We start from the raw sequence: 15,220 nt of genomic DNA, 5'->3' as shown, positions 1-15,220 counted from the left end.
CTGGCCTGGCACAAGCTACCTTCTTCCACACTGATATTACACCATGACGACCTGAGGCTCTCCTGGCATCTCCCTTACTGGATATCCCCCAGAACAGACTGAAGATGAGGGAGAGTTTTTATTGGGGAGATACTAGGGAGTGTGGGGAAGGGTAGGGATGTGTGATCTACCAAAGTCCTTGAGAGCTTTTAAATTGTTAAAAATAAATAGATTGATGCCCTATCTTAGCCTAATTCTTCTGAGCGCAGTGGGGCCTCTTCCCACCCCTACCTCACCTTCTGCCCTTTCTCTTCCAGCCACACCAGTATAGTACATCCACTGTTCTGGCTGGCCTTCTCTTCTATGCTCTTTGCTTCCCCCCTGCACCTCTCACTGTCCCCCACTCCAGAGCCTGTAGCCAGAGTATTTGTTTGGAGCCCTGGCATTCCTGGGGCCTGCCTTGTAGTGAAGGCAGGGAGCCATTGTACAACTCCCCTCTCTGAACCCCTAGAGCAAGCAAGCAAGGGCCCTACCCATTCCAGGCAAATTTCAGACCTGGGCAGCAAGCACAAAACACCTGCCATTTAGATAGGCATGCTGCATCCTCAGGCAAAAGATGGAGTGAAAAGCTCTCCGTCCTCAAATATAGCAGGTTGCCAACAGCCCCAGGATTCCCTCCCTGGGCTTAGCTGTGTTTTAAGCTCTTAGGCAGGCAATTTACAGTCTGATGTGGAGAGCTGAGTTACCCAAATATTTGGGGCAGGGGAAGAAGAGAGGTGGATGGATCTCATTTGGGAAGTTGGTTGTTCTAGGAAGGAGAGGAGGTCTGAATGTGGTAATTGGGGAAGGAGTGCTTTGGAGCTGCTGCATGTTCTGAGGCAGGACGAGCAATGGGAGAGGGATGACCAGGTGTCCCAGAGACCAGCCTGGTTAGTACAAGGAAGAGCTCAGATGCAGCAGGAGCTGGACACAGAGTGGCCAGCCAGGGAGGATGAGGAGGGCCTCTGTGTAGAGTCACCATCACCTGGAGGCCTTTGTCAGGATTCTCCAGATCAATCTGAATATGTTTTCCCCTGTGTGGACTACTCTTCCGGTCAGCTGGTAAACCAGAACTGGACGCCAAGTGCTTTGGGTTAGCCTGTCCTAGCGACTGGGCTGGTGCCAGGGCGGTGATGGCACCACATGCCAGTTGCGGTCACCCCTCTCTCCTCTTGCTGTGCAAAGCATTTGTCTTCTTGCACCCTTCTGGAGGGAGGAAGTGGTCTCACCACAGCTGGCACAACTGTTTGAGCAAAGTTCCCCTACTGGTGTTCTCATCCTGCAGACAGATGGGACCCTGGGTACCTGCCGTGCCTCTGCCCCGCCCTCTGCCCCTCTTCTATTCATCCCCAGCCCCACATCCTCTGCCTGCTCCAGGTGGGGTGGGGAAGCCTCTGTGACAGACTTTTTTCTTTAGGCCTGACTTACCCTTTGGGAAAAAAAATAGCTTAAGTCCTTGACAAACCTCATGGAGTGGCTTGCAGGCTGGAGGCAGGAGTGACGTGCTTTTTTGGGGAAGACTTCCCTTTCTGTGACTTGTCCTACGTGTGTAGCGTCTTCCTCCTTTTCCCAAGCCAGTGCCTCTGCATTTAGTGATGACACACAATTCAGTTTGCCCATCATGGGTCTTCCTTTGTGGGTGTGGGGGCCTGGGCACAGCGCCTATTTTCCAAACTGCTGAGCAGGACCAGTTGTTCAGCATATGGTGTGACAACAGCACAGAGTGTTTGAAAATCGTTCACGATGGAAAATGTGAGGGTTGCCTAGTCACTGTAGGGCCAGAGATGGTGGTCTTGGCCACCTGCAGCCAGAGTTCTCAGAGTTGGCCGGCAGACCTCCCTCAGAGTCTTTCCTGTCCTTTTCTGGCCAGAGTCCCGGGGAGCTGATTCCCTGCTGGGTTTCATTTCACCACATAGTTACTGACCATCTGTACCATGCCAGGCACCATGCTGCCCTGTGCCTTTGCACAGGCATGCTGGGTTATGTTCCCAGGGCCCAGCTGGGCTCTGCCAACATCACAGGAGACAACACGACTAGACTTTTCCTGTCTCAGAATCCAGGTAGAAACTTAGTTGGGTTAGGGGCAGAGAAACAGGCTGTAGTTGGGAGATTTTCAGTTCCATCTGGCCCCTGCCTTGTCCTATCAGGCTGCTCTTTGGAAATCTCTCCCCCGTCCCCATGCCCAGTTATCCTTCCACATGTTGCTCTGGGATCCCAGAACCCCAGGCAAGGCTTCCTTGGTCCAACCCACATTCAGTTTTGCATAATCCGAGCATCATCTGCACAGTTGGCTGATGCCGCTCATGGCTAGTAAATAGCCCTGCTTTTCCTTCAGCTGTTCCCCACTGGCCAGGGCCTTCAAACAGATCTGTTCCATTGCATGAGTCCCTTTGACAAACATGACTTTGGCCTGCTGAGCTCAAGCTCTACTCTGCTTCTAAAGGATCATCTGGAATGACTACTTACAGTGCTGTCATGCAGCATGGCTTGGCCCCTGTTGTGCCATAAAGGGTGACTCTTTGAAGGCACAACAGGGGCGAAGCCTTCAATAGCTGTGACTCCTCTGTGCTCCAAGGAGACATTGGCCCAGACCTCTGTGGTGAGACCTAGAGGAAGAAGGGCCTGTCTACCCAGGGGCACTGAAAATAAGGGGCAGGGCATTGTCCCCACTCTTGGTGCTCCCAGTTCAGTTGGAGGCACCGAAGACCACACTTATGCCCATGCCTGCCTTAAGAACACTGAAGGTCAGCATGTAAACAGCTTCAAACATAGCATAACTTAGTGTATTAGGTACCCAAAGCTGCTGTAACAAATCACCTTAAACTTAGTGATTTAAAACAACAAAAATTTATTCTCTCACAGTTCCGGATGCCAGAAGTCCAAATTCCATTTCACTGGGCCAAGATCAAGGTGTTGGCAGAGCTACACTTTCTCCAGAGCCTCTCTGGGAGATCCGTTCTTTGCATCTTCCAGCTTCTGGTGGCTGCCAGCATTCTTTGGCTTGTGGCCACATCACTCTAATTTCTGCCTCCATGGGCACATCGCCTTTTCTTCTCTGTGTGTCTAACCTCCTGCTGTCTCTCTCTTTTCCTCTCTCATATGAACATTTGTAATGGTATTTAAGGCCCACCCAGATAACCCAAAATAATCTTACCACCTAAGGTAATGTTTACGGGTTCCAGTGATACTTTGGGAGACCATTTTTCAATCTGACACACCTGCTGACCTCATTTCTACTGCCATGCCCCTGACCTCCTCTGCTCTAGCCACACTGACCTCCTCCTCATTCTTAAACACACTGGGCTCGCTCCTGCCTCAGGGCCTTTGCACTTGCTGTTCCCTCTGTCTGGATCATTCTTACGTGGCTTGCTCCCTCATCTCCTTCATATTTTTCTTCAGACATTACCTTCTCATTGAAGACCTCTGGACATTTAGAATCATGTCTGTCCCCCCAACACACCCCCACCCCCACCCCCACCCCAGCATTCCCAACCCCTTTTTTGGGTATACTTTTCTCTTTAGTACTTATCATTGTTGAAACTCGAAGAGCTAGAATGTCCCCAGCTAGAATGTAAACTCAAAGAGGGTGAGGATTTTTGTTGCTTTGTGCATCATGGTGTCCCCAGCACCTGGAGTACTACCTGACACACAGTTTGCATTCAGTAGCTATTTGTTGAATGTACGAATAACAAAAAGGAGCTGAGTTTGCTTGGTTAGGACAGAGAGTCAAATATGAGAGAAGAGCCCATGGGAAGGAGGGTGACACTACAATATCTACAGCCAGGGCCAAGTATTGAGACAAAGCGATGGCCTTGGTAGCACAGTTTACACAGAGTAAGCAGTGGTTGATGGAAGACGATGCAGAGCAGACAGCAGGGTGTAAAATGGATTGAGAGAGATGATTCTCCCTGCCATGAATTTTCACATCCTTTCTAAACTCCAGCACGAGCCTACATTTCGTCTTCCACCCCCTCACATATCTCAGAAGAAAGAAGGCAGTTGAAGAGTTTGCCAGAGATGTTAGGGGAACTGGTGACAGCCTGAATGTGGCTGTTTTTACCTCTCACCACCCACCTGTGAGTATAGTTATCTTCCTGGAGGAAAGGAAATGGACTCATCACCTTAGCCTTTGTCATCCCTCCTCCATAGCCTCTGCCACCTTTCCAGGGGCAACAGGCTAGCGTGGGACTCAGCACTTTGATTAGGCGAGCTAGTCATCTATGGGGTTGGCTTTGGAGCCCTGGAAGGAGGAGCGTTCATGTATCCACTGGGCTGAGGGGGCTGAGAGACGTGGATTTCCTCCTCACTTTTCAGTCTATGCAGCAGCCTTTTCTGAGGTTCTGTCTGCCAGCTCTGGTTTAGAGAGATGTAGGCATTTGGAAGTAGACAGCTGCTTGGTTTCTATAGACTGTCAGCCAGCTTCACCTCAAGGGCTTTGGGGCATGGGCCAGAAGGATGTGCTGCCTGCCTTTTTCCTAAAGGAGGGGATTGTGGGGGAATGGATCTCTGATAGTCTCCCTGTGGTACTAGCCTCAGGGAAGGAAAGTAGGGCAGTTGCCTCACCCTAGCTGTGTCGCACAGCCCAGCAAAGGCCCTGATGGGTGGGCAGCTGGGAGAAGGAAGAGCCAAGGAGCCTCAGCCCCAAGCGGCCCCTCCCACTGCAGCTGTCACACAGGGCGGACTGCTCCCACAGTCCTGCTCAGACTGCCCCTGACGAGCTCTTCTTAGCAGCTGTTGGGTGTTGAGTTGTTGGGTTTTTCTCTCTTTTCCTCCCCCTTTCTGTTTGCTGCAACCTCTCCAGGGAGGTCAGCAGATCTGTTGTAGGAGACGGTTCCCAGGCCCTCATGGTTTTGGCAGCTTATGCAAAGAACTTAGAGAGGAACTGGTTCCACTGGCGCATTCCCCCTTGGGCCCCTCCCTTGGAATGGAAATAGAGATGTTGGTAGTGGGGAGGGATCTTGTCCTCCTGCCTCCTGCTTAGAGCCAACAGCTTCCTCCCTTGGGTGGGGGCTCAGGAAGTGGGTCTACACACTCCCCCTGCCTCCCTCTTGGGCCAACTCTGTCTTCTGTGGGAGGGAAGCCAGCAGACTGACAACCCTGTTCTCACGAGGGGCAGAGCAGGGCCCAGGAGAAGGAGCTGTGATAAAGCAAAGAGAGGTCAGGAGTCAGAGCTGAGTTCAGAATCCTGGCTCCCTCCTTTCTGAAAATGTCCCCTCCCCTGCATATTCAGGAGGGCTCCTAGCACTCTGTGTACAGGGGGAATTCACAGAACCAGCTTGAGGCACCACACTGCACAGCCGTCTCTTGCTTCAGTCGGGGATGGAGGGAGGGGGATCTCTGTTGGCCTTTTTTCTGCTTTACCAATTAATGATTCCTATCTAATAACTTGTTTTCATTAGGTTCCCGGGAACCTGGGCCTGAGCTGGGCACACAGAGGGCACGAGAATCAAGGATGCCAGTGGGTCTCTGAGCCCGCGCTCTTTGGAGCTGGTGGGGATAGGGAGGGAAATGCTTGTGCTCACTGTTGGGGAGCATCTGACAGCTGGGCCTGTCATCCATGTGTAAAATCATAAGAGAGTAGACAGCAGGTTGGCCTTACTGGCTCATCATGGAAGGTTTCCTGGAGGAAGGTGATGGGGAAAGAGGAAGTCAGGTGGAGAAGTCTGAAAGAGTAAGAGGCCGATAGTGTTGAGGACGTTGATGAGCAGATGAGAGAAGACTTTAAAGACCCGCTGCCTCTGTCCAGGAGACTGTGTCTGCTTCCCCTGAGCCTGCCTGAGAAGCTGTGCTGTCTCACTGGGTTCTTCTCCCTGCAGACCCCCCTGTCCTGGCAAGAGCTTGAAGGAGAGCGGGCCAGCTCCTGTACACACAAGCGCTCAGCGTCCTGGGGCAGCACAGACCACCGCAAAGAGGTAACTGTCTTCTTTGACTTCCTGACCACAGCAGCTGCCTCTTGTCTACCCCAGCACCGTGGATGCACCTGCTCCAAAGTGGACTCACACTTCCATTCTCACTTGCCTCTACCTAGTCTTTTCCTAATGAGATGACTCCTTCGCACCTGCCTCTCAGCCTCCTGGTGGCCAGGCCTTTGGAGCCAAGACCCTCCTGCCAGCAGGGGCTTGGCCGGTGACTACAGCAGCCAAGCGCAGGGTGGCAACCACCATTGTTCTCACTTTACTTTGAGGTTGGATCCAAATAAGTGGTTTAGAGGCTGGAGGAAGATAGGGAGTGACTTCTTAGAAACTAAAAAGCCCCAGCTCCATGTCCTACTTAGCTATTCCTCCGGCCTTAGTTTTAAAAGAAGAAACCAATAGTTAGTATTCCCAAGCACTTTTTCCTGGCCCGCCTTTTCTCTCAAGAGGGTTCCAGTCATCGAGGGTGAGTAGAGAAAGCCACAGACTGGAATTCCAAGGCTCCCAAACCAGTTCTGTCTGCCATGCCGTGGGGCAGCCCCTGATGGCCCAGCTTGCTAGGAGTCACCCTTGACTCCTTTCCGGGGGACTTACTTCTGCCTTCTTGGTTGCAAGAACAGAGAAAAAATATGAAGTGTTTAAGGCTAGTGGAAAATACAGAGTATTTAAAGTTTGTAATTATCAGAGTTAGCAAGTTATTTACACTAAGCTTGGAGCCATGGTCGAATGATCCCCAATAGCAAGTCTAAAAGCACTTTCTTTTTGTCAGTAGTCATATATTGCATGATCTACCCCTCCCAATTCCATTTAATTTAGGCCCATATTTAAATAGCTCGGCTTCTCCTGAGCGTTTGCCAGCCGAGGCAAGTAGGTCCAGAATCCCAAATGTAACAGGGATAATACTCAAAATTGTTGATGATAATCCATAATTGTTACAGGAAATGGAAGTTGGGACAAAATCTGATATTCCCTCTGGAGAACATGCTCCTTGCTCAGTGCAATCTGCTTTAAAATGGGGGGAAATCCTTCCATCCTTCCTGGGCCCGGGCCCTTTGAGATGACTGTGAGTGTACTTTGGAAAGTGGATTCAAAAACATCATTTGCCATTTCTATTAATAGAGTAGTATTCTGTGCCTTCAGAATCTGTGAAAGACAAAAATGGTTTCAGTGTTGTGTATTTTAAAATTTTTTGGTAACTGATCCATCTGTGGAATACATGGTAATTAAAAAAATCAAGTCATCTAGTTGATAAGGTACCCCGCTTGCCTGATGAACCTGTCATCACAGTTTTGAACACCACTGAGGTAGTTTGAGATGGAAGATCAACTGCCATGTCCCTCGTGGGCATCTGGGGGGAGCCATGCCTGGGAGGAAGGACCCAGGGCACTTCTGCTTTGCTTCACCTGCCACCCTCTCCCTCTCTCTGGGCCACCAGATTACCAAGTTGAAGCAACAACTGCAGAGGACAAAGCTGAGCCGCAGTGGGAAAGAGAAGGAGCGGGGCTCTCCACTCCAAGGGGACCATGCTGTGCGGGGAACACTGAGGGTATGTCCCCACCCCAGCCCTCTCCCCTTTGTTCTCCTCCATGGCACCCTCCCTCTGCACCCCCCCACGTGGGCAGAACATCTCAGGTTGAACAGCACGTGAGCCCTCCCACACCGCATGCCCTGTGGCCACGTGGGTGCCCAGGCGAAGCTTTAGTGCAAACTTGGGCCTGGTAAATGACATTGGATGACCTTCCTACTGTTGTGAATTTCTCTCTCCTCCACCCTCATCCCCTATACAATTGAGGCCGTGATGCTCCTACCTCCTTTACAAACGTACTCCAGACCTCTCAAAGCTCTAACTTCTAGAAAAACCCCCAATGACTGGACCTATTGCAACTAGTAACTGTCCCCAAATCGTCCTTATGTGGTTTTGCTGTGTAAACATGACCATTACCCCCCAGTCAGAGCTGACGTCTGTCGGGGCTTGGTGGGTTTCAGCGAGTGCTTCATCTGCTTCCTCCTCAGGCATCCCCTCCCAGCTTCCCCTCAGGGTCTCCTGTCCTTCGACTCAGCCCCTGCCTGCACCGGAGCCTGGAGGGGCTCAACCAAGAGCTGGAGGAGGTGTTCGTGAAGGAGCAGGGTGAAGAGGAGCTGCTGCGGGTGAGTGGGGCCCGTGCCCTGGATACACTGACAGGCAGAGTCTTGCTGAGCCTGGACTTGGGGGGGCTGGGACTCTTGCTCTCTGGGGCTCACAGGCTATGGCTACAGCAACAGAGTACCATACAAACACCGGCCTGCAGAAGGAAAATTAATTGAATTTATTAGACTCAAATGGACTTAACTACAGGGACAGCAGAGCTGGCTAGGTGTAACTGGGGAAGGCTTTGTGGTGGTGGGTCGACAGAGAAGGAGCCGAGGTTGGCAGAGAGGAGGTTCCCAGAAGGGAGGAATGAGCGAGACATCGTCCTTCAGCCAAAGCCCCTGCTCACTTTCCACATACTTGGCACCGCTACCGTCACCCCTATGCTCAGTGGAAGCCACCCTGTTGCCTGTGTTATCACTTCCCTTTCCCCCATCTCTACCTGGTGACACACATTCATCCTTCATGCCCAGTGCCCGCATGCGGCCTTCTTCCCTGCCCCACTCCCAGGCAGAATGATTTGTAGTCTCCAGCATGTTTTTGTATTGACACAGTACAATCGGGGAATGCCAGTTGGGCAGTATTAATATTATTCTAGTGGGCACACCCCTCAGTTTACGATTTACTTGCTAGTTGATTTTAAATTTGCATATATGTAGGATTTTCTACCCACCCAAACACATGTGCACAATTTGGTTAGCTGTGGGTATAGGTGCCACTGAATGTGAGAGGGGGGAGGGGTATTTAGTACACAGTGATGTTCTGCATACTTGTCCTACAGTGGCCTACAGCAGTTACAGTGCCCTGGTCGCTGGCCCACAGAAGGTCCCTGCCCTTGTGAGGCTTATTAAAGCCTGGTGGGGGTGACACATTGAGAAATCAAATAAATATGTAATTATAAATTGGGCTGCAAGTGCTACGAGGGAAAGAACGAAGTGCTAGGGGAGAACTAGGAGGGGTTTTCCCTGAGATTGGGGTGGAGGGGTTGGGAAGTCAGTGACTTGAGGAAATGGTGTCCCATTGTCACTGTGTGTTATGAATAGAGGATGAGAACAAGGGAGTACCCTGAGGTTCCCCGAAGCTCTACAGGCCTGAGAGTCATCACCCACCCTTTTCCTGGCAGATCCTTGATATCCCTGATGGGCACCGTGCCCCAGCTCCCCCCCAGAATAGCAGCTGTGATCACCCCCTCCTCCTCCTGGAGCCTGGCAACCTCTCCAGCTCTCCCTCCATGCCTCTGGCATCCCCCCAGCCTTCTGGCCAGACCAGCCGTGAGGAACATCGGGGTGCAGTTGAGGAGCTGGCATCCATCCCCAACGATAAAGGTAAGCTGAGGAGGCTGAGGCAGCAGGGCCCACTCGGGGGTGCAGGGGCGTCTCCACTCCCCTTTCTGCCTCTAATCCATTTCAGGCCTGGCATTTTTATTTACCATGCAACTGGAATATCTTTGTGAGTCATCTTTATTCCATATATTATATCAGTAATAACAATGGTCCTTGATATTGATTCCTATTTGTAGTTTACATCAAGTCCCTGCACCAATACTTTTATTTAATCCTCTCTGGAACCCAAAGAAGCACTCTCTCCCATCCCCATATTTGGTGGAAAGCCCTTGAGTCTGTTCAGGCGTCCACTGTACCTATTACCAGCAATAGGTGGTTGTCAATAACATAAAATAAGAGAATGTGCCCATGGTCACCTTGTTTGACCCAGATGGAAACCCAAGCTTTCTGACTCCAAATCTCTACCTTCTGCTGTACCCTGGCTGTATCACAAACAGTATAAGATATGAGTCCTTCCTCCCAATAGTAATAATCCTGACATTATAAAACACTGTTGTCCGCATCGCCTAATTTGATTCTCACAGCAACCCCATGAGGTAGGCTGGTCAAGGGCAGGATCTAACAATACACAGCGGTAAACAGAGCATAGAGTAATAGGAATAAATGTGAGATAAATACAGATAAAAGTCAATATTTGTAACCTAGGCAAAGTACATTCACTGTGTGGAAAGCAAGAGGAATTTTATCCCACGAGTGGGGTTGAGTAAAGATTGCTTCTCTGAGTCAGTACAAGAGCTCTTCCTGGAAGAAGGGATAGATTTTCAAGGCTGTGGAAAGGAAGAAGCTGTGGTATGTTGGCAGGCAGGGCGGTGCAGTCTTGGAAGAAGGCAGAGAGAGATGAAATTGGGATTCCTTTAAGTTCAAGATTTGGACTTCCAATCACTGTTTATCTCCTAGGAATATAGAATTGGTATTAGGCCTGATTTTTCCATCAATTCAACTGTATTTTTTTATCCTGTATAACAGGATATGTATTTTTGTAAGCTGCCTCAAAGATCTTTTAGAGTAGAGTATACATAAACAACCTGGATTAGCATGACCCCTGCCCCCCACCATACTGTGTTTTCCAGCCTCTTCCCTTTACACCAGGGCCTAAGCTGAGGATGGTGGAGATCCTTCCTTCAGCTCCACTGGACTCAGCCTTGCTCTGTTTGCAGCCTCCCCTCCAGGCCACTCAGCCTTCCTTGAAGACGGCAGCCCATCTCCTGTCCTTGCGTTTGCCTCCTCCCCTCGGCCCAATCACAGCTACGTCTTCAAACGGGAGCCCCCGGAAGGCTGTGAGAGAGTGCGTGTGTTTGAAGAGGCCACGTAAGTACTTTGGAGGGAGGGACAGGGATGTGGGGGTGAGCTGCCCTGTGTTGTCCCACCTGACAGGCCCTCCTTCCATCTTGGACTCTCGCTCATCGTAAAGGTGCGGTCAACTTCAGATTATTAGTACTGCAGATTTTCCATGATCAAACTTGTTGACATTACCTACTCTAAGCACTAAATCTTTGCTTATCATGATCTCCATAGAAACCTGCTCTCTGCCCACATGTCAGCCACAAGCGCAGCAGGAACTGGAAAGGAAAGAGCTCTGAAACCTAAACCCTTTGTTTCTTCTATTTTTTTCCATCCCTGGGAAAAGTGCGAGAATTTGCTAGACCATAATCAGAGAGAGAGAATATATTAGTAGTTCCCTTCAGGCAGAGATGAAAATTATCTCTCCCCCCACTGGAGGGGCAGGAGATCCTAAATAGCTTTCTCATTGCTTCTGAGTCAAGTCTTCACCCTTTAGCTACAGAAGTTCAAGTGGCATGAATGTCCAGATAGAAATTTCCAGTCCTTGCAAGTAATGACTATGGAATATTCCCAAACCTGATTGGACAATTCAGAAGCCATTCTTCCATTAGCAGAGAGCATTGAGAGCTGACCTTTCCATGTAGCCACACAGCCAGCACCCCTTGATAGGCACCCTAAGAGTTCATTTTATTCTCCCCCTCACCCCAGCCAGCTTTAATATTCATCAAGGCAGATTCACCATGGAAGTTTTGGTGTCCATGGCAGTCAGGAAGTTTAGTCATGGAGTGTGAGTGGACATCTAGCTGGGATAGTGTTTGTGACCTTGAGGGCTCCATTTGTATCTCAGGTAAGGGAGAGGACAGCCCATGGTAGTAGCAGGAGGTACATATATTACCCAGAGTAGGAATTAAGGAGAAAAATCATAGCCACTGAGGTGCTTCTCGCATCATCATTGTTGCCTGGTATCTCTCCAGAGCCCTGGGTCCTCTGGGGTGATGTGGAGGGAAGAGGCCAGATTGTGTAATAGTGCCCTTCCCCAGTCCACGTTATAGCTGAGTAATTACAACTTCAAATTACTTGTGGAAATTAGGCAGTTGCTTGCCTTGATTCTTTTGTAAACAGTGCTGGAAGAGGTCTTAAAGTCATCTCATCTAGATTCCTACCCCTGTGTCAACCCTTTTAGAGAGGTGCTAATCTGTCACTTACTTTCTAAGATATCCGGGGATGGAAATTCTCACCTCATTGTGGTCTCTTCATTGCTGAACTTTCCTATTGGGAAGTTAGTGGTTCTTTTGCCACGTTTCCCTTCCTAGCCTCTGAATGCGTGAGATGGCCTGGATTTCCCAGGGAGGGAATCAGCTGTTCAGGAGCATGCTCATTGCCCTCATGTCCCTCAAACACTGCTTGGTCTCGGGGTCAACTTCCTCACGTGTGCCTGCGCACACCGAGAGCATTCCCTCTCCTGCCCATTCCCGACTCCTCCATGAAGCAAGCTTTTAAACCCTGCTAGGTCAGGTGACACCTTGCTACTGTGGAGTCCTTTGGGACCCCACATCTTTCCACCTCTTACTCTGTGCCAGCCTCTGCCTTCTTCCTCATGCCTCACTTTTTATTTTATTTTTTAAAAATATATCTTTATTGATTTCAGAGAGAGGGAGAGAGAGAGATAGAAACATGAGAGTCATTGATCAGCTGTCTCCTACATGCCCCTTGCTGGGGATTAAGCCCGCAATCCGGGCATGTGCCCTGATCAGGAATCAAACCTCAATCTCCTAGATCCTATGTTGATGCTTGACCGCTGAGCCATGCCAGCTGGGCTCATACCTCACCCTTCTTCCTGGGTTTGAAATTCTTAGAATCTACAATTAAAATGGTAACCAACTTATCAAGCTATACACTGAGTGCCTTTTTCTGTATACATATTATACTTCAAGAGAAAGATAGTCGATGGAAAGCATTGGCAACAGAGCTTCCCCATCTTCAGACACATTTGTCTTCCTCACAACCAGCAGCTTCTCCGGCTGTTTGAACCTTGAAACATGGTTATACTTTTTTTTTTTAATCACAAGGATTCCTTATTCTAGAACTCTCCTACCTAACCTCCTTTTTTACCCTTCCATTTCCCCTGCATGATCAGAAGGGTAGGGATGTTTCTTTCCTCGTTACAGGTGAGACAGATCAGGCCAAGACCACATGGTGAGCTAGAACCTAGAGCTCCTGATAAGGTCTGAATGTCTTTCTCACAATGGTTGCTATCCTTCCCTCCCAGCAAGGATTTTGGAAATTATACCTTCCCAATGTGCTCAAGAATAAGATTCTTTAGGCCATTAGATTTCAATAGGGGACAGTTTTTACCCCCATGGGACATTTGACAATGTCAGGAAACATTTTTGGTTGTCACAGCTTGGGGAGAAGTAGGTCAGGTGCCACTGGAACTTAGTAGGTAGGGGCCAGGGATGCCAGTGAGCATCTTAAAATGCACAGGACAGCCCCCACAACCAGGAATTATCCAGCCCAAAATGCCAATAGTGCTGAGGCCGAGAAACCCTGCTTTGGACTGGAAAAAGTCTTAGAAAGTCACTTGCCTGGACCTTTGCTTTCAGGCAAGGGGTCTGCCCCCCAAAACTGTGTTCACTGATGAAATCTCCCAAGTTAAAAGATACTTTAGTCTCTTCTAGAATCACATTGTCAGGAAGTTCTCCTTCCTGTCTAGCTTCAATCCCTCCTGTTTCTAGCTAAAGTAGATTTCCCGTTGCTCAGCCATACTTCTAAAACATGAAGATCCGAGGAGCCTAACGACTGGTTATTGCTCAGCAGCCTTTCGTTTTTTGGTCAAGTTACCTTCCTGTTTGAACAGAGACCCAGCTCCTCTACTCTCCTGACGCTGGGACATCCCTCATCTCTTCACTGGTGGCTTCTCGCTCACTTGCTCTGTGTATGTGTGCACATGTGTATATCTGGGTGTTTCTCCATCCTCCAGGTCTCCAGGTCCTGACTTGGCCTTCGTGACTTCCTGTCCTGACAAGAACAAAGTCCATTTCAACCCCACCGGCTCGGCCTTCTGCCCCGTCAGCTTGATGAAGCCCCTCTTCCCCAGCATGGGCTTCATCTTCCGTAACTGCCCCTCAAGCCCGGGGGCCCCTCTTCCTCCCGCCAGCCCCAGGCCACCGCCTCGGAAGGATCCAGAGGCCTCCAAGGCCTCCTCGCTGCCATTCGAGCCGTGGCAGCACACCCCACCATCAGAAGAGCCCGTGCTTTTCCAGAGCTCCCTGGTGGTCTGAGGGCCCCATCCCCACCACTTTTCCATGGAGACCAGTGCCTTGGTGGCAGGCCCCTCCCTAGCTCCCCTGAGGTGGAGATAAAGGAGCCCTTCCCTCTCGGCCTTCGAGCACTTTCATTTATTGTGTCAAAGCCCTGGGTCCTCTTTCTGATGGACGCAGTTCCCTCTGAGTGCAAAGGGACCTGCCTTCTCCACTAGCAGCTGGGCAGCTTACAAGTCACACCTGTGTTCTTGCCACCTTTCTCACTTGGTGGAAAACTCACCCAGAAGGTCTTGGGTCCCTCACCCCTGGGTGTGAGTCCAAAGGACTGTATATGGGGCCCTTGTCTTTGTCATGGAGCAAGCTGACCATGATCAGCGGAGAGGGGACATGACAGATTTTCTTCCCTTTCTACAGACAGAAGAGGAGACCGGAAGATAGATACCCCCATTCTCTCAGCCTCTATCCCCATGCTTCCCTCTCATTATAGGAGCTGACCAAAGCAGCCCTAAAGGGCCATAACACTTGACCAATCCAGCTGCTGGCAGAAAGGGGACCCTAGCGTTTTCCCAAGTGGCATTTTCATCTCGCTTTCATCCTGACTAAGATTGTCTTAAGCAGCAGCCCAACCTGCCCAGCCCCAGGTGGGTAGTGGGGGAAGGGGAGAGCTGGTATTCCTCCAGGTGGCAAGTGGTGACTGTATACCCTCCACCTGCCCCAGGACTGGGTTGGATTAGAAAAATGCCTATTTTTCTTGTATCAATGTAGAAACTCTATTTTCTCCCAAAGACACTATTTTTGCAGCTGTTTGAAGTTTGTATATTTTCCGTACCGCAGAGCTTCACAAAATTGAAGAAGAATGTTAATGTTCAAGTTTTCTTATTCTGTGTTTAGAAGTTTGTTTTTGTTGTTTTTTTTGTCTGTTTTTTTTTGCAGATCTTGGTGTTAATAGACCAAATAAATAAGTATTCCCAGCAGTTTGAGGTTCTGTGCAATATTTGGGGGTGGGGAGTGGGATGGAGATTGAGGGTATTATATTGATCACTTCCCCTTGTCTTCAAGAGGAGCCTTTACTTAATACATAATGATGTAGATGAACACAGAGTCCCTGTCCTCAAGCTTGGTGGAGGTGTGGTGGAGGGAGTCATCCTTTCTTGAGTGGGTCTGGAAAAGCTCTCTAGGTAGAGTGGATTTCAGAGAGGAAGTGAGGGTGACCGATGGAAGACAATGTGACATTGTGGATGCTCCTTGACTAGTAGGAGAAACTGCTCTTATCCT

The 15,220-nt window shown here is 49.8% G+C and overlaps 1 protein-coding gene across 1 annotated transcript in view; it reads left to right on the top strand.

Moving 5' to 3' along the window:
• The window catches only part of FAM117A (family with sequence similarity 117 member A), a 40,224-nt gene extending 25,428 nt beyond the window's left edge, over positions 1-14,796 (top strand). The window contains exons 3-8 of the mRNA XM_087826180.1: positions 5,835-5,930; positions 7,366-7,476; positions 7,944-8,078; positions 9,182-9,383; positions 10,559-10,709; positions 13,663-14,796. Coding sequence (XP_087682306.1) covers positions 5,835-5,930; positions 7,366-7,476; positions 7,944-8,078; positions 9,182-9,383; positions 10,559-10,709; positions 13,663-13,963 — 996 coding nt within the window. The 3' untranslated portion in view covers positions 13,964-14,796. The remainder of the gene's footprint in view (positions 1-5,834; positions 5,931-7,365; positions 7,477-7,943; positions 8,079-9,181; positions 9,384-10,558; positions 10,710-13,662) is intronic.
• The last annotated feature ends 424 nt before the right edge of the window (positions 14,797-15,220 follow it).

This window comes from Miniopterus natalensis, chromosome 17, assembly GCF_054644295.1.
Source record: "Miniopterus natalensis isolate mMinNat1 chromosome 17, mMinNat1.hap1, whole genome shotgun sequence".
Taxonomy (NCBI): domain Eukaryota; kingdom Metazoa; phylum Chordata; class Mammalia; order Chiroptera; family Miniopteridae; genus Miniopterus; species Miniopterus natalensis.
Note: the sequence above shows the minus strand (reverse complement) of the source record. Positions and strands in the feature narration are given on the sequence as shown.